The sequence below is a fragment of the Chelonoidis abingdonii genome, chromosome 5, assembly GCF_003597395.2.
Source record: "Chelonoidis abingdonii isolate Lonesome George chromosome 5, CheloAbing_2.0, whole genome shotgun sequence".
NCBI lineage: Eukaryota > Metazoa > Chordata > Testudines > Testudinidae > Chelonoidis > Chelonoidis abingdonii.
In genome coordinates, this window is record NC_133773.1 from 63,201,101 (window position 1) to 63,220,892 (window position 19,792).

The 19,792-nt window shown below is 42.1% G+C and overlaps 2 protein-coding genes across 2 annotated transcripts in view; both read left to right on the top strand.

The window, feature by feature from the left end:
- Positions 1-2,359, top strand: part of LOC116824066 (uncharacterized) — a 108,051-nt gene extending 105,692 nt beyond the window's left edge. Inside the window, exon 20 of the mRNA XM_075066744.1 lies at positions 1,977-2,359. Within this exon, the coding sequence (XP_074922845.1) occupies positions 1,977-2,051 (75 nt within the window). The 3' untranslated portion in view covers positions 2,052-2,359. The remainder of the gene's footprint in view (positions 1-1,976) is intronic.
- A 9,387-nt stretch (positions 2,360-11,746) lies between these two features.
- Positions 11,747-15,589, top strand: LRAT (lecithin retinol acyltransferase). Its single transcript, XM_032779115.2, has 2 exons — positions 11,747-12,351; positions 15,174-15,589. The coding sequence occupies exons 1-2, from the start codon at positions 11,800-11,802 to the stop codon at positions 15,324-15,326; spliced, it is 705 nt and encodes a 234-aa protein (XP_032635006.1). The 5' UTR covers positions 11,747-11,799; the 3' UTR covers positions 15,327-15,589.
- Positions 15,590-19,792: the final 4,203 nt, after the last annotated feature.

Genomic DNA, 19,792 nt, shown 5'->3' on the forward strand with positions numbered 1-19,792 from the left:
CAAAAACATAGTCTCTCGTTCATTCTTCCAAGTTTGAAAACTAAGCAACGATGCATAGCTCAGTTGGTGGAAAAGATTTGGTTTTACATGTGAAATGATGGATTTGTGGGCTTTATGAAAGGTGAAGTTACCATGCTTTGAGATGTGTCAGCTGTGTTTTTGACATACTAATGAATTTAGCTACTCAGAAAAATGTGGTCACATTTTTGGAGAGCAAATGTTTACTAGACAACTTGGTTTTTTGAGTGTATTCTGGTATACATAGGACCAGATTCCCAACTGGTGTAACTCCATTGATTTTGATCAGATATGTAATTGGTGTAACTTGACTGACTTCTGTGGAGCCACACCGATTCACACCAACTGAGAATGTGGCCAGGGTTTAATTCCGGTTAATCCTGTGTAGGTGTGCAAAGGGAAGATGGAGGCACAGAAAGTCTGTTAGGGTATGTTTACATTGCATTTAGACACCTGCAGCTGGCCCATGCTAGCTGATGTGGGTTTGCACAGCTCAGGCTTAAGGGATTGTTTAACTGCAGGGTAGACATTTGGGGTTGGGCAGCAGCCAGAGCTCTGGGACCCTCCCACCTCACAGAGTTCTAGAGCCTGAGCTCCAGTCAGAGTCTGAATATCTAAACCTCAGTTAAACAGCCCCATAGCCTGAGCCCTGCGAGACCAAGTCAGCTGCCCCAGACCAGCCATGGCTTTTTAACTGCAGTGTAGACATACTCCTAGTCTCCTAACCCCAGCACAATTTTTATTGCTGTCATGTCCACTGGCACTCTCTCATCACAACGGGTGTGGTCTATAGGTTATGGGTGTGATAAGAGTCTTGTGCCTTTGTGATCCTGAGTGGGAATGCACATTAAATTATTCTGCAGCTCTTGTAAAAAGTTCCGCTCTTTGCATTCCTCATCTGGTTCCCCACAATCCTGTGGCCTTCTGCCTGGCTACCCCACCCCAGAAACCTTGCATAGGCTATTTGATAGATGTGAATAAATAAAGGATAGGTTTTAGCCTGGAAAGTTCCTTTGATATCAAATTCTTGAAAAAGTGCAAAAAAGGGGAGAAAAAAAAAAAGGAAGGAGCTCTGGGCTCAACATTGACCAAGAGACTAGGATAACATTTTGCCAGGAGTCAATCAAATCAACAGTTTTTACATTGTACTCCACATATACTGTTTTTCTCCAAGTACCACCCAGATGGTAGAAATGAGACCAACTTTGTATGTGCATTAGTTTCATGGTATTGGGGATGCATGAAAAAAGCAATTTCAAAACCTACATCCCAAATATTAAGTGACATTAAAGATGAGAAATACCTCCATTAACCATGCACAAAGCCCCAACAGTACACACACGGTGTTGACAGCCCAATTCTGCCATCCTTACTCATGGTGAGAAATACCTTACTTCACAAGTAGTCTCACTGAAATCATCTGGACTGTTCACAGAATAAAATACAATTTAACATGAATATGGTGTCAGAATTGAGTCCTAAATAAAAAAAAAAAAAAAACTATAAAGCAAAGAGAGATAGCTCACTGAACTCTGGTATGCAGTAATTTAAATAAATAAATAAGTACTGGAAAAGCTTAGCTCTACCTACCAAAGTTTAAATGGTTGCAAATCTTAAGTAAAAGCTAAAAAAACTTACTTACGTGAGTAGCAAAGTCAAACAAACAAAAGAAAGAAAACATATGTGGATTTGCAATTCAAAGGTTGAAGAAATTACCTAAAAGCTGGTTGTACCATTATATAACTGGTTATGGCTTAACTGCAAAATTCAGATCCAGACTCTGAATACACCAAAGTTCAGGGATGTTATGTAATGTAGAAGTCTGATATCCTGTTTGTTTCAAACAACTTTTTTAATTTAAAATATATTTTTGCAAAGGTGGTATATTTAAACATGTAACAATTTTAGATACTTGGGTCATTCAATGCAATCTATTTTCTATTTTGTTCTCTCTACAGGGCAAGGCATTTGGACAGATGTTACTGGATTTCCAGATAAAAAATGTTCCAGATTTAAAGTCCTTAATAGAATAATGATTTTGGGGTTCATCTGTTTTTAAAACTCTGAATACAAACAAACAAACTTGCTAAACAAAAACTAGCTTCTTGAGTCAAATTCAAAAAACTGCAAACTAAAGTGGTGGTAATAGATCTCTTTCTCAGGCTTAACTGTAAGGCACAGAAAAGTGAATATTTTGAATATTACCAGACAAGTAGCTTTGTCTGAGACTAATAGCATTTCCTGTCTAGTTAGTACGTTGGATAAAGAGTTAATTTATTTCCTGTAAAATATAATAAAGCAATAAAATAAAAAATAACAATTTTACCATGAGATAACCGCACTCCCAAAATGAAAACTGCCTTTTGATCCAGTCCTCTTCTCCGTCCTTCTTTAGAACTCTTAATAATTAAGAATAATAATATTGTTGAACTCTTAACTGCTCCAGTCCACCACCTTCAGTCTGCGTTGTGACCTTGCACAGTATATCCCTTACGTATACAGAACAGTCAGATAACTTGGTGTTCGTCTATTGAAAAAATCACCATTTACCAACAACTGTCAAACTGTGGTAGCTGAGGTCAGTTTTTCCCTCTAATTAGGGCAGTATATAGCTGCAGTAACTGTGTGGTGACTAATGGTGAATATTGACTTTGAATGGTGACTACTATACTTCAGGGTATTCTGCAGTCAGTGAGAGAAAGCTGAGTGTTTCCTATCCCCAACTTCTCTCATTGCCTATAACCCTTATGAATAGCACTGAAGTAATTACAAAATGGAGCTCTTGTCATGTGGATTATTTTGAAGAAGAAAAAACGCTAACAGCCAGATTCGATGCCCCACTCTCTCTTGTGTGGTGCTACAAAAGGGATGGAATCTGGTCTTATCACCTCTGTTGGAGATTCCCCTAGTCCACAGGAGTTCCCAGCAGATGCTGAGTCAGTTTAGCTGTCCCTTGCACCACCCTTCTCCACAACCCTGGGGGCAGAAAGAGGCATGTCTGATATGCACTGTATTCCGTCTATCCTCAGCTTCCCAAAAGTACACTGACCTATTCTGCATCAGAGCTGGTGCCAATCAGTGAATTAGAGAGTTGTATCCAGCTCCCTGAAAAGAAACTCAGCCTAATAGAGATTCAGGCCTGATAATTCTCAGTATCTCCCACCACAGCAGAAAGATATGTATGTTTGGGAGTTTTTAAATCTCTTAGTGGACAATGTTTCAATACTTTTATAGTCAGAAATGTGTGTGTTCCTTTATTTTCAGAAGAGTTTTATTAACTTTTAGTGCTGATAAAATTGAGACTGACTTTAATAATAGTGGTTACAACTATGAATGATGTATAGGTGCTTTATAAGCCTCATCAGAAATCTTTGGCAGTGCCTCTGAGCTCTAATCTGTTCTATCACTGTTCTCCATTTGCTAGCCTATCATTAGCAAGGATTGTAACTGAATTTTTCCAGTTTGCATTGTGGTTTTGTCCACTTGAGGACTATGTTGAGAACATCATGTGTGGAATCTTGACCCTATTAAAGTTAATGCCAAAACTCACATGGAATTTGATGGGGCCAGAATTTCACCTGTGTTCTTTTCCCTTGTGACCTAAACGGAATGTAAGAAGATAATATACTAATTACTGTAGTATTATTTGTACATTATTAAGTCAGATTGTAAAGGCAAAAATGGGAAGACCAGGGCTTTGTCACAGAAAAATATGGAAAATTCAGACTATTGGGATGAGGGTTAAAAAAAAGGGAGGGGGGAGTGGCACAATATTTTAATTGTTTACTTTTCTTTTCCATTAGAAAAGTGTTAAACAGCTGTCATCAATAGTCTGAAACCATATTAAGACAGGAAAACACAAAAACCCACCAAATGGTTAAATTTGTTAATAACAATAATTAATGGAAGAAAGTCTTGCTCAGTAGCAGACAGACTAAGATGAAAAAGGACCATAGGCTAGACCCTCAACTGGTATAAATCAGTGCAACTCAGTAAAGTTCAATAGAGTTATGCTTATTTACACCATCTGGGGATCTGGCCCCATGATGTTACTACAATACCCTAAAAGTGACAGTTTTGGTCACAGAAATCATGGCTATGCCAAACATATACAGCCCTATCACTGTGCTGTTTAAGTGATTTTGTATTTCTATATGCAACTACTTTGATATTGAAAGTAAACTGGTAAAAAAACTCTAGATATTTCAGTAATTTAAATAGTTTATTTTAATACATTTTCCAATTGCAACTTAATTTAGAAAGGTTTTTAATATTAATTGTTTTGGGGTTTTTTTAATTTTCTGAGTGCATGTTGGTTCAGTTCCCACTTTAGATTGTATCTCACCCAATTCTGTACCAAATTAAACATTCACTGTTGGTTAATATGAAAACTGAACAACTAAACAATGAACACTTTAGACCCACTGGTAGTGGTGGGAGGTGCAGACCATTCACAACTGTACAACAGGGGCACAGTTTGTTCAAGAATTAAACCATGCAATGTTCATGTTGATGGGGTAGGGAATGGAAAGGGGTTTCTCTGTCTCTGTTGAAGTTCATCTCTCTCCAGACACCACTAAACCATTCCAAATAGGGATAACTTGGATCTATGGTTGGGTTTTGTTTATTTGCTTTTGCTTTTGCTTTTGCAACACGCTAGATTGCACCAAGTTGCATTTATTTTCATAATATTTCCTTGGGGAATGTGTCAAAATCCCTTAGACATAGATGTTATTCCTTGGCCCTAACACCACAGTTCTGCAATAGTTAGTATAAATTCATGAATTTGTACCTATCTTAACAATCCAGAACTCACCTGAAAAGCTATATTAAAATTGCATTTATTTCTTCATCTAGAATGAAGACTGAATTACAAACAGAATTTGCAAATGACCCCCAGTACTTGGAATAATATTTCCCACTTATTAGAGTAACTCTAAGAGCAGTCTTCTTGTATATTTCAATAGCTTAGTTACTCTGAAGGATGGGATAAATCAGCATAGTTAAGGGTTTACCATCATTCTAAAGCACCAACTAGTATTCAACCAACAAGATCACTAAATTCTCTTTATTCTGAACTGCTCCTCAGTCTTTGAGGGTTTGGAAAGTACAGGTCAGGCTTATTTCTGATTCTAACCCCTATATTAGGACAAAAGTTATTTGTGCAATGGATTATCCAACAGACCATTTCATTGTCACCATGGGAGAGAGAAGGCTTCACTTTTTATTTTAATTTTTAATTACATTTCTTCAGTTTGAATCCTTATTGAACAGTTTCAAGACATCACATTTTTTCAAACTTGATGGTTGCATGATGGTATTGATAATTGTGCTTGCTGTCTATGAGAGTGGCATTCTCAGGTCAGACAAACTAGAGCTGTTCAGCTTTGCATTGGGTTCTTATGCAACCATCTGTGACATGAAAATAAGTGTGGGCCCATAAATGGCCAACCTATCCTACTTGAGGCCTTATTTGCCCAGGAGTGGTTGCACCAGTTTAACTAAAAGTGTGATGTTAAACCAATTGAGTAGAAATCGGTGGAAATTCTTGTGTGCGTGCTCTTGTTTTGAGAGGCTTATTTCAGTGTAGCACAACCCAATTTCTGATTTAAACTGATTAAAACAAATGTGTTTGCGCTCTTTTAGTTTAAATATATGTTGTTAAATTGGTGCAACTTTCTGATGTAGACAAAGTCTTACTTTTCCAACTCTTTTTCTTCCTGTCTTTTGCTGGCCATGAGGCCAAGGAAAGAGGGATTAATATGAAACTCCATGGAGACTTGGTAGGCACCCTCCTAGTGTCAGGGAGTTTATATATAATAGATTTGAGTCCATGCCACAAAGGTGGGAATTGTTCACACGTGCTCTAGCCCAGAATCTACAGTGCTCTAGTTCAAACACAAATTAATTCAGGGAAGTTCTGTGGCCTGTGTTATACAGGAGCAGAGACTAGTTGATCACAGTGGTTCCTTGTGTCATCATAATCTATCAACCCATCTCCAAAACACAGTAATTTAAATTAAAAGTTGTAAATTATCACTTGCTTCTGAGCTCTCTATTCTTACTGTTTCTTATGACAGCTCTAATTCTCAAAATAAATATACCCTGAAATGCTGCACGGTCCCTAACATTCAAAACAGATGGTACAATTTATCATATTTAAAACCAATATTTTGAGGTAGTTTTGCCATTTTTGTGACAATTTAATCTGCCCATTAAACAATGCACAGAATGACTATGTACTGCAATGACCATCCAAAACAGGCTGAGAAAGTAGTGTGTTCTAGAGTTGGACTAGAGGTAAAGTGCCTTTTTAAATTTTAATTATTTAATAAATTAAACAAATATATTTTTTCTTCACTAAAGTATTTTCTTTCTGGAGAAATGTGTAATTCCAACAGGTTAGTTTCTTATGTTTATGTCTAACAAAAACCATGGGCAACTTCAAGTAATAGATATAAACACACCTTGTTTTGTTTTACTGAAAAACAGACTAGAAAGGGGAAGTGTTGAAGTATGTATTTTATGTCTTGTTTTGCTCCCCTATTGGTTGAAAGGGAGGAGGTCTGCAGGAGCCAGAGTTAGAAAAAGCCTGGTATAGGTGTCAACCAGAGATTTCCATGCAGGACTTGAAAGGTTTTACTGCTTTTCAAAAATACCTGTAATCCTCTATTCACTAAAAAAGAAAAATGTTATTAGTATACAAGTTACTAAGTTTAAATGCATATTTTTGTAATAATAAGCAGTTACATTGCACCTTCTATCCAAAGATCTGAAACTTTATGAGCATTAATAAATGAAATCTCTCAACCGCCTTGGTGAAGCAGTTACCTGATTGTACCTCCATCGCTGTCCTGGGGCCAGGTGGCTGGGCTGTGGGCAGTAATCCTACATTTCATTGATTTCTTGTTCATCTGATGCCTTCCAGTGGCTTTCTGGCCCTCCCTATAAGCCAGCTGTCAGAAAAGGTGCAGCTTTTTCATGCTTCAGGTGCTTCACTGCACTGTGGGTGTGGGGGTTACTCAGTGCAGTAATGCCACAGTCCTGACTTTGTTCCTTTGAAACTCAGGAGCATAAAGGCTTTGAGCCTTCTGTCCCTGGGGGGACCACCCCACTTCTCTTCTTGGGTTTCATCTTGGGTTTCCTTCTGGATTTACTTGTAATGGACCCTGACAGTTTGGGGATTAAAAGGAAATGGCCTTTAACAAGCAAACAAAGCCTGTCTCTGACTAAACAGTGAGATGATCATGGAGTTACCGCTCCCTCTGCATTTAACCTAACGCTACTTCTGAAGGGGGCGGAGACCTCTCCTGTTTTGCTGAGCACCTCAAGCTAATTGGGCAAAAACCTGCAGGAATTTCTGCCAGCGGTATCCAGGTGTTACTCTGATGTGACAGAGGCAGGAGAATGAGCCCTATGGGACGGGGGAAGATGCAGCAAGGCATTGGGGGACTGTGGAGTGTAAGTGGGATTCTAGGGAGTCTTATTAATTATAAATGGAGCCGTTTCTGCGTGTGATCCTGCGTGGAGAAACTCCGTGTCTGCTCCAGCCACCGGTAAAATCAGAGGGAAGCGGGAGGATTTGCTGTATTTCCCCCTTCTCTTCAGTCCTCCTTTGGTCATGGGGATGCTGCAAATCAGGGTTGTCTCCCCAAAGCACCTCTAAGGTGCCGAGCGCCCTCCTCTCCCCTTGGACCTGAGCCTAACGTTGGGGGCCCTCAATCCTTTGCAGAATCTGACCCAAGATGCCTCGTCTTCAGGCGCACTGGCACTGGGAGCGCGTCTTCAGCCGCTAGGGAATGGTGCAGGAGGGTGAAGGTGCGCAGTGTGAAGTGCAGTAAGTGGGGGAAGCTGAACCCGAAGTAGAGCTAGGAGGAGGCCCTGCGGGTGTACAGGGGCCGCTGGTCTGGGCTAAAATTTGGCTCTTGCTCTAACCTGCGAATAAGGATTTAAGAAGCTCTGGGGCCAGTCCTGCAATGTGCTCAGCACCTTCTCTGACTTCAGTGGGAGACATGGGTCTAGCGCCTCAGGATTGGGTCGATCTTCTCTTTTCTGTGCAGAATCAAAGGCGAGCGTGAGGGATTTCTGGGACAAGGGCTGTTCGCATCTTCTCGGCAGTGATTCTCTTGGGATAAAATGCTGGCAGGGTTCATGCTGCTTGTCTGGAAAGGAGAAGAAACCCGAGGGGATGGCAGTAGCGGACACGTGAGCAAAAAAAGGGGGCCATGTTCGTCAGTTGTAATTGTGTGTAGCAATCTGAATAAGAAAAGGGCCCCTCTCCATTCTCTCTGTTTGAATCGTCACTGTACCCCAGCAAGGGAGCCTCCCTCGCCGCCTGCTCTAGGGACGGCGATGCATTTAGGTGTAATCTGGTGATACTGACGGGCGTGTTTTATAGGGTTCATTTTCTGTAACGTTCTTCATTCCCATTTCCCTCCTTATTTTCACCAAACCTGGGGATCCTTTATGCGGACTAAACAATTTATTCTTTTCTGAAAATGCTCTCAGAAACGTGACTATTGGTTCAGCTTTACCAACTGCGGCTGGCGATCGAACGGAGGGAAGCATAGGTTTGAAACATAACCTTTTAAAAAAACACACACACAGCATAACCTCGCATCCTTGAAATCGCTGCTTCTGCCGTTTGGCTGGCTGAAAGTTTGTCTGCAGTTTATCCGAGAAGTTCCCGCAGCCTTCGTCTCGGTGCCGTTGCACCTAGAAATAGATCAATCCCTTAAAACCACTTAGATTAAACTTGGCTTTTGCAGCAGTGTTGTTTAGGAGGATGACCCAGCCACGAACGAAACAAACACCCCACAAACAATTAAATAACGTGAATATCGGCTCCAGGTATTTTCTCTTGTGTACCGGGCAGGCTTTGGAGCTGATCCGGGATGTGGCTAAACCTGCACTATATAATAACTTGGTTGGGACTCCAAAAGAAACTCCCTAAAGCCTGATTCCCTCCGTCCCCCACCAGTCAGAGGTGCTGGGGCAAGAGCCAGCTGTGAATAGCTACGCAGGTTACTGCTGGTTTGTCACTCGGTTTGCAGATTAGAGAGGTGAAAGTACTTTGCGTTTAGCCGGAAGCTGCTTGTTAGTTCTGAGCAAGATCAGACCAGAGGTTCAAAAGTAGGGACTGGCCCTTTAAAATAATAATAAATAATAATTTCATGAAATCCACGTTTCGGTTCCAAGCTCATAGTTGTGAAGAAGACCCCTTTGCTGAAATGTAGCCTCCTCCAAGGAGTCAAGTATCAGGGGGGTAGCCGTGTTAGTCTGGATCTGTAAAAGCAGCAGAGAATCCTGTGGCACCTTACAGACTAACAGACGTTTTGGAGCGTGAGCGAGTAACAAGGGGAGTAGCAGACTTACGGTAGGCACCACACCGCGTGCTCTGCAGAAGATTTTCCTTTCTGCTGCACCGGGCTCTGAGGTGTCATTTACCAAATCACAGAAAACTAGTGATCGTCCACGGCAAAAGCCCTGGGGAGGGGAAAGGAAAGGCCAATAACCGGCCTAGTCCTCAAATGATCCCCTATCTTGCTCTCTCCTGCTCGTCCTCCAATATGCCCGTTCTAAGGCGGGGTCCTACAGAGTGGTTTCTTCTCGGTTTCAAACACTTGTCCTTCGGGTAGAGACTTTTATGGTAAGTGATTAGAAAAACGCTCCCAGAACGTCTGGGTTTCAGATCCATTCCGGAATGCCCGGTCTATGCTATTCCCAGCCCACCCACCCTGACTGAAAAGGTAAAATATTGATGTGCTCTAAGCCGGTCCTGCTTTGCCCACATAAATGTGTCGAGCCTTACATACATACACAGTTCCTGCCCGCTTCTCAGCAAGTGGCCAAGACACGCTAAATCAGTTTGTTTGCAGATGTTCAGGCAAACAAAACTTCAGGAAATTAGCTCATAAAATTTTCCCAGCCCTGCAATCTTCCTTAGAAGGGGGGGGGGGCAGTGTGAAAAGCTGGCCCTGCCCCTCCTCCTTTCTCTTCCCTCCCGCCTTCTTCCCTATGTGTAATTGGATGGAGTTTCTTTCTCCAGACGGAACGAAAAGGTTGAATCGGGAGTGTTTGTGATAATGGCCCCGGGTCTGGGGGACAGGAGGACTGCAGGAGCTGGGGGAAAGGCTGTGGGAGCTTGGCCGCCCTCCCTTCCTGGTCTCTAAGGGCCTGTCATTTTCCAGGTAAGATGAATGTCCTCCCATCAATCATCCCGCACAGCCCCCAGGGAGAGCCGGGAATTTGCTGGGCTACTGAAACTTATTAGCCTCAGACTAGGCGGCTTTGTTGTCCTGACAGAGCTGCTCTTTCATGGGCTTTGTTCCCGGGATTTATACATTTACATAATGGATTAGCGGGTAACAAGCCGCAGAGGCATGGCTCGCCACGTTTCCTCGGCGCTCTCAGCCGACGGATGTTAGGACAAGTTCACTCGTAAATACGAGTTCCACTCCCCTCCTCGCTTCGCTACCTGCTGTCTTCCCAGATAAGCGGGCATTTATCGATCGATGGACGTGCAAATGGTTTTGTAAAGGAATCAAGTGCACGATCACTTGTCATTGCCACTACAATTTCCTCTCCTCGTGCACTGCGCGGTGTAATAAACATTTAGTGTGCCAGCCTAATCCTTTGAACTTTGAGGAACTCAGTGCGAGAGGAAAGAGCTTTGTTTAGGAGGAGGGAACAAATTGGCACTGTCGTTCGTCACGAAGTCTGACAAACAGGGGGAACTGTAATTTGTAATTTACTGTGCTTCTATCCTGGCCAGTTAATCCTTTAGCAAATACATCGATCAGGGGACATTTTAACTCCAAGGAGGCTGTAGCCACTCACATCATCAACAATGAGTGCTAGTGTTTGAGATCAGGTATTGTGCTCACCTGGATGTTTATAACTGCTTATAGCTCAAGCAGACAAATACCCGTAGTAGCTCTTAGGCATTGCAATGTTGAATGTGGTGTTTGCTACAATGACGAACGGATGATTCTGGTATAGAATAGAATCCGGTATATTTGATAGCTGACGCTCCTTTTAAAGCGGTTAAAAGGAATGGCAAAGAAAACAGAATACACAAATGCACGTGGTAGTTGGAGAGATCCAAATGCAACGAGAGAAATTCTCGGGCAGTCTTAGTGACCTTTCTATTCTACAGGCCCAAATAGACGATAATGTTCTATTTTAACGCTGTGAAAACTTGAAAAGAAATTTTAAACGCGAGAGAAAACGCACCTTTTTATCTTGGAAGTAGTTTGCGTTACTCTGAAGTCCCCAGTTACAGGCTGGAGCTGTACACAATTTACACCCATAACGAAATCAATGGCACTTGTGTCATTCATAACTTTCCTCAACGGCCATTCATTTTATTCCATCGTTTCCCCCTCTCAGCTTTAGTCACTGGGCAAGAAAAACCTGGGAGCGGAGTGGTAAATTCGTGCAAACGGAGAAATTGTTGAATTGCCCAGTTCCCTAGCCCCTCTCACCTCGAACATGCACTAGAGAAGCCAGTAGCTGCTCTGGGGAGGAGCTCCACCTCCCAGGGGCTTTAATGGGGCAGCAGCATCGGGGCTGACACAGGAGACGTTTTTTAAGCGCTGCTGAATAAAGGTTTATTTCACGCCCGATTCGAAGCCGCCCACTTCCCTCTCAGCCAATCGGGGTTGTGCTTGCTTGCGGCCCCGCCACTCCCGCCCGCCAGGATAAAAAGGCAGGATGCAGGGGTCGGTGGCAGCATCCTGCAGCAGGAGAAAGGCCAGGAGAAGCGCCCAGACCCGCAGCATGAAGAACCCCATGTACGAAGTGGCCTCCCTGCTGCTGGAGAAGCTGCTCCTCCTGGCCAACCTCAAGCTGTGCAGCGTGGGCCCGGGCGCGGTGGAGGAGGAGGAGGAGGAGAAACACGCCAGCTACCACGACATCACCTACTTCAAGCGGGGCGACCTGCTGGAGGTGCCCCGCACCCTCTTCGTCCACTTCGGCATCTACCTCGGGGACAACCGGGTGGCGCACCTGATGCCGGACATCCTGCCCGCCTTCACCGACGAGCAGCGGCAGATCCAGCAGGTGGTGACCAACAAGAGGCTCATCCTGGGCGTCCTGGCCAGAATGGCCAGCATCCGGGTGGACACGGTGGAGGACTTTGCCTACGGCGACTCCATCCTGGTGAACCACATGGACGAGGCCTTCCCGAACAAGGCGCTGTGCGGCGAGGAGGTGGCCCGGCGGGCGGAGAAGCTGGTGGGGGCCACGGCGTACAGCCTGCTGTGGAACAACTGCGAGCACTTCGTCACCTACTGCAGATACGGCTCCGCGGTCAGCTTCCAGACCGACAAGGTAAACCCCGCGCAGCCTCAAGCCCTGCCCTGCTAGCGGGGTGCGCCGGGGCGGGGACCCACCACCCAGGCCGGCCTGGGCTGCTGATCCTCAGCAAATCGCCGCTCTGTGGCCGGGGCTGGCTGAGGGGGAGCGAAGCGGAGCAGATCTGTTGGCTTTGGCGGCGGCCCCTCTTACCTTCTGGCGTCCCGTGGAAACCCTCCACGGTAGGATGAGCTGCGTCCCCCGGGTGGGTCAGGCACCTGGCGAACGGCAGTGCCCCCTGCCCTCCCACGCTGTCCCAGCCGGCATGGGAGCCAAACACCTGCCCAGCTGGAGTGAGCGAGGGCGCAGAGTCTGGAAGACTGGGGCGGGGGGAACTGCCCTTGCAGGAGCCGCAGCGATCTCGCTGTAACTTTAGCCTGTCGCTCCCCTGTGCGAAAGGAGAGCTCACTCAGCCTCTCCCCCCCACCCCATCCCACTCCACCCCGCAAGAGCAGCATCGGTAGCTTACCGTGAGCCTTCTCGCGCGAGGGCTCTCTTCTCCTCCCCCCTCGTTCTTTGGCTGCTACTCCAAAAGCTGCTTGCAAAAGGAGTTGTCTGAAGCCATCATTTGCCTGAGGTTTTGAACTTTGTCTACATACTTCTAGTCCCTTGTCTAGTGTTTCCTCACACCCCGAAGCGTGAAAACCGGCAAGAGACAGTCTTAACACTTCAACCCTCGCACGAGGTCAAATGACCTGACATCTTGCAATGGACCATTAACGCTGAAAGGGATTTTGGTCCTTGACTACTAATCGTTTGCTAGACTCAGCATGAAACGAATCTTTCCACGCAGAGGGCCCAAAATGTGTAAACACAGGTAGAAGTTACAAACTCACCCCGCTGTAGATCATTCCCCCACCCCCATTTCAAACCCAATTAGAATGCTTGGAAACGGGTTAAAACCCAATGCTGTCTGGTTCCAAGCATTGTTGTTGCTGCAAATCAAGCCCCCACCGCCCCAACACCTTAAATGCTAACTTAATGGAAGAAACACAGACTTTTGTAATTGGCAAGGTTCTAAAAGTAGGTGAAGAAAGAGGAATCTCATTGATAATTTGATCTGACATAAAGGTACTGTCAAAGGTAAAGCATCAACTGTGAAGTCAGACTCTAGGCTAGTATTTGACCTGAATAAAGTAGATCTATTTGGCATTGGTGAGGAGAAGAGTAACCTCTATACCTGAAAGTGCTTGTGGGATTGAGAAATCAGGTGTTTTGTGGCTAATCTCTGAGCTGGGGGTAGGGAGACTGACAATGAATTTGTTTAAAGAAGCAAGTCTGGCATCAGTCTACAAAATAAAAGCAAATTTCTGTCAACAAAGCACCCTCCCCCCCCCTTCACCTTCTGATGATCTAAACCAATGATACTAAAAGACTTTACTTTGAGGCTGGATCCATGCTCTTTAGAAACAAAGCTCAACAACTGCATCCATTTACCAGTTTTTAATGAAACCAAATCCTGTGCAACCAGAGTGATCATGGATTTTGGAAAAGAGCCGGCTGGCCTTTTCCCCCCAGATAAAAGAAACACAGTTGCCGCATTATGAGGTGTCCGAAGACAGCGGTAGCAGCAGCCCAGGGCTAGTTTGGAAAGGAATCTCCTCCTACTTTACAAGCCTACAAAAGGAAACATGTCAGATTTATTTAGGTGATGCAAATAATTTCTCACAGTGAAAGCAACGTTTCTGCGTGGTAACTAGGTTATCCTATGTGCTTCCTATGTGCTCTTTTCAGCCAAGGAACAGAGGCTAGTTAGCTTGTTGTTTTGTTTGTTACACACATTAAATATTTTACTTTACATAAATGTATTAGCAATGGAGCACTTTCCATCAGTGAAAGCTTTGCCAGGTTTTACAGAAACAGAAGAGATTTTAATTGGCGTTACTGTTTAGCACCTCCAGAATAACAGAGTTTTTGTGTGTGGCTTGAATAGTCCAACAAACAGCTTGGTAAGAGGCTAGCCTGTGTAAAATCTCGATAGGGCTCAATCTTCACAATTCTTAAAAAAAAAAAAACTTGTTTTTTTTCCAAGTGTGCTCCCTGAGAAGTAGGTCACTTGGTGCTGAGGCCTGGTTTCCGTAAGTAAGCAATCTTTTGAGCAGTCTAGTCAATACTCAGCTCTCTAGTTCAAAGTTACTATATACTGGCACTGCAGCCACAGACTGCTGCAAAACACTGTTTCACTGTCTCTCCCTTCCCCACCCAGTGCCAAACAGGATCCTGGATATTTTATTCACCAGGAGATCAAACAGAATTAATGGCATTTTAACGGATTGCAAAGACTGACTCCAGGCATATTTCAGTCTGAAACCTGTAGTATGTGTAGGGGAGCAGGGAGTGTCTTGATGAAAGCATAATTTTCCAGTAGTTGCTAACAGTCAGTTCACCAAATTACAATCAGTTACAGGTTTTGCAAGTCGTTAAGACAATTTCCAAGCTGCTTAGAAATAATTTAACCAGCAGCTAAATTTAACCTCTCCACAGTGACTTCAATCATCATCAAGAAAATAAAGCATGATTCATTAGACAACTAATAATGAACTCTGAAAATAGAACCCGATCCTGCATGCACTGCAGTCAGTAGTAAAGCTTCTACTGACTTCAATGGGGCAGGGGCAGTTTCTAAGGGGAATACATCCCTTTTCACTCACCCAGGCACCCCTTTCTAGCCCACAGGAGTTGCGTTGCTGGTACAGAGCAGTCTTTGATGGTCTGCTTTCTCCTTGCCCTCTCCAATACCTATCTGTTTAGAATGACTTTCATGTTTAACTGTGAACCTTTCCCTCTGACTTTTGCAGTTCTGTGAAACAGTGAAGATGATTATTCGGGACCAGAGAAGTGTTCTTGCTTCAGCGCTCCTGGGATTAGCATCTATAGTCTGTCTGGGTTTGGCACCTTCCACCACCCTGCCCACTATCATTATTCCGTTCTTTCTGTGGATGGCTGGTTAACAGCAGCACCAGCGCCTGTCAGTGCCTGTACATAGAATGTATAATGTATTTATAAAAGCACAAATTACTTATCAACAGTTACGTAAAGAGAAAAAATGTGACCTGTAACTTCTGTAATATTTTAATCACACCTTTATCCAGAATACAATGTACAAGGAGTAGCTTACTGTGTAAGCCAAATAACCAGATTTCCTGAAAATCTCACAGAAGGTAAATTTAACACCCCTTTCAAGCCATGAAAGTGTGTGTGGGGGGGGGTGGGGCGGGGAGGGTGATAAAGTTCTGCTCCCTGCTTTCAGTCATAAATTAATCTAGTGAATGTATTTTATCAGGTATTTTTTTTCTCTCTTAACTCTGTGTATCCAAGTGCCATATAAAATAGTGAAGATTAGAGTTTCATCCTGAAAGTGGATGATAGAGGCCATCTAAGTACCTAGGTAGAAGTGATGGAAGATGAAAACAAGCTAATTTCACTTCCATATATATATTTTTCATTCAGGGAAGTTACTAGTTTTAAATCAACTTGTATTAAGCCTAGAAATATCTTTTAGTGAGGAATAAAAGCAGCCCCAGGATTGTATTCTGCGTTGGTAAAAACTCCTAGTTAAGTATTGTTTCCCATACTACTGAGTGTGGCCAGATTGGTACTGCCCATTCAGTTCCTTTCTGAGAGGTGTTCATAAACCATATATCCATTTTAATTGCACAAACACTTATACCATCCTGAAAAGTTTTTTGCCTGGGTTTGGTTGCAAGGAAAGCCTGCAGTTCCTCTGAATTTTCCTTGCTAATAAGTGTCAGTGTAGCCAATGTAATACACTACACGGGGTTTCAGAGGATACGGAACAAAGCAATTTGGTTGGTGAAAACTAGTAACGTGCAAACCAATAAGAATTTTCCTATGTTCCAGGAAAGAGGCCTATTTTCTCTTCCCTCAGTAATGGGACCGGTGTGAGTGCCATAAAGTATCATGAGTTTCTGTGGCAGATATTACAATCAAGCTACTGTAATTTAACAACTAGACATACCACATACCCCTTACAAACTATACGTCTTTCATATACTGAATGTGTGACTATTTACCTACAAGCCAGCAACTTTTTGAAGAGCATGTGATATATGATTCAAGGGCTTTTTTGAAAATATTACTTATTCTTAACTCAGGCTGATACTTTTTTAATTTCAGACCTCTAAGGATTCTTTCCTTCAAAATCCAAACCTATCTGTTCACTCATTTTGAGTGACTATTCTATTTTTATTATTATTTATCTACAATGTTTATTGCTGTTTGTAAACATGCCTTTTCTGTGTACTTAGGCATTTAAGCATTCTGCCTCTCCTTTTAAATCTAAAGCATGCATCATCTCCAAACCTTGTCTCTCAACAGTGAAAGCTCAATATACCACAGTCAATTAAGGACAATATTAAATAACAAAATATGCCTCCTTTACTACTATTGCTACAATAAGATTTGCTTTATCTTTGTTTAAGAAACAAAAAAAACCAACTGAAGTGTGGTATCTTGAATTAAGTGTCTGTTCTGTTGCTAATAGCAATGTCTCGTTTTGGCTGTTCCATTACAATTAACTGAAAATGTGAAGACCAAGGATGAAATCCTGATGTTGTTAAAGTCAATTTCAAAACTCTCACTTATTTCAATTGAGATAAGATTTCACCCCAGACTTCAAAACTAATGCAGAACTGTATTTAGAGTAAATTATATGTTCAGCTTGCAGTCATGCTCCAAAGCAGCTGGATTTAAACTACCACTAAATTGTTATAAACAACTTACATTCTTCTTAAGAGAGTCCTAAGATGCCAACCTACAGCAAATTTTTAAATGAATGTGAAGTGCTATTCCATCAAGTATGTATCATACCTTCTAAACAAATTCCATTGTATTTTTTATTTACTGTACATAAGGTCAGCACTGCATAATTATATAAATATAATTCATTTGTATATGTTTACTTGTGTTCTGAAACTGATGAGCATAATGGAATACCACTTCTGTAACAATGTTTATCCCAACAGGATACTGAGCAATCCATTGAGACATATATGGTATCTAATTACATCATATGTCCGCTCCTCCCTTTTACTTGGGATTTGTAAGAATCCCAGTAATTCTCATGAGTCAGTTACAGAATAAACAATGGGTCCATGACCAATAAGCTAATCATTGTTAGTACTGTTATGAGGTGAGTGTACTCATAGTAGCTGTAATATTAAAGGACTGATGTTGCCTGTTTGTTAATGGGGATGGGATAACCAGGGATATTTGGGCAAGAAGATAGGACAGGCAAGATGTGGTTTGTCTGAAAACTTTGTTAGACGACACAGGGCACCTGGAACAGACACGGGGTTATTGTTCAGTCAGATCTAGTAAGTGAAAATTGCTCCATAAAGTATCTTTAAGGAATACTTAAGACATGCTCAGACTAAGCCTTTTAAATCTGTGATACACGTGCTGTATTTTTTTTGTTGGAGCTGATTCACAGGAGGACTTCAGTTATGCCCTTATGCACTTAGGAGTTTTCATACAGTCCCCAATTCAGCAAAGGACTTAAGTCTTATTCTTAATCTTAATATGCTAATTTGCTTTGCTAAATTGGGGCCATAGACTGAGCAGATCTAACACCAGTGTGAATTCCCTTGTTCACCCCCTTGGATTGTTTGCTCTGAGTCTAAAACTTTAAATTTCAACACCAACTATTTTTCTAATGACTTTTTGCTAATATAATAATCTATTGAGGGATTATGAATAGAGTTTGCCTTTCAGGCCTAGGCTCAAATATGAATTATAAAGGACAAAACACAGGGCAGTATCGTCACTGAAATTTGCATGTGTTTATAAGTGCAGGATTGGTACAATATATTGGTAACTATGAATGACGGAGGATGGAGTAGATAGGGAGTGGAGATACAGAAGTTGCATTTCATTTTAGTTGGTTCTTTGTATGATTGTTTTTGAGGGTGGTGGATCTTTGAGAACGTTAATGTGCAATGCAGGGACTGAAAAGGACACCAGTCTTGTGTTGCTGGGACCTGTTAGTAGTAAAGACATCAGATTAAAAGGACACATTCCATTATTACCTTACAAAGGTAAACAAAACAAAAATATAAGGGGACAATGTCAGGGTAGAAAAATATTTTTAAAAACCTTAGATTATTAAAATTCAAGTTCTAATGTTTTAATCACTTGATGCTATATTTACTTTTGTATTTTAGCTTGATGAGTGAAAATCGTTTCAATTTGTGTACAGTTTCTAGTTTCTTTCAGGTCCTTAGGCACTAGCACTCTTACAATGTGTAGGTTATAAAACTGCTAGGGAAAGTGTGTGTGTGTAATACCATTGAGATTTAAGCAGGGGGGAAATCATGGCAATATTTGTCAGTATTAGATTTTTTGGGGGAAAAAATGAAACTATATTTTTGGCGATATATGACCTGGCAGCATCTCTGTGGGATTCAGAAAGAAAGCTATAGAAGCAAGACATTCTCTGTTATGGCAACCGTAGGTCTGGTTTGTTGATACTGTGTGTGTATATGTGTTATGTAGTTAAATCAAAAGGTCTCACAACACAGTATGATGATACAGTGTTGTCTGAGAATGCGTCCTATGTTAAGAAATCAGTGGTTAGTATGCTCTGACTTTACATTTGAATATTAAATGGCAGTCACCTGATAACAAATGGCTCCTGGAGGTGCAAACTGCTTAAGCTCTGTAATACGTTAGGCCCCAATCCTACAAACACAAACATATGCTTAAATTTACTACATGAGTAGTTGCATGGATTTCAAGTAAGTGTGTGTATGCAGGATGGAGTCATACATTGTAATACTTTGATTCATTCAGCAAGTGTATATGTAATGTACCTATTTTTGTAGTGATCTTGCATGACCTTATGCTGTTGAAATAAACTGCCAAATCAAATCTTATTTAAAAAAAGTTTACATCGTTTAAACATCTGGAGTCAGATTCTCAATTAGTGTAACTTGGCAAAGCTCTATTGATTTCAGTGCCAAATTATGCCAGTTTACATCAGCTGGAAATCTAGTGAGCTTGTGTTTTGAAAATGCCATAGTTTGGTTCAAATGAGGTTTAAGTTGAGCCTTTTATAAAAAATAATTAACATATTATAGTCAAATTTTAAACCCGTAGTTGCTACCTTACTTCACCAATATCAGTGTAAGATTAGTATATTACTTGCATAGGGACTTCCTGATCAGACCTACTATATTCATCACTTTATACCAGAATCCATTCTGCAGAGAGTGAGGTTCTGTATCCTTTTTGCCTGTTGTTGCTAAGGCTATTGGTGAGGAATTAGCCCACATTTCTTTTCCTGATGCTTAGTAAGGGGCAGAGAGAGAGAGGGTGGTTAGAGCATGGAGGCAAAGAACATAGGCACTATTTCTGTCTCTTGCTATGTGATCTTGAACAAGTCATTTATCCTCTGTGC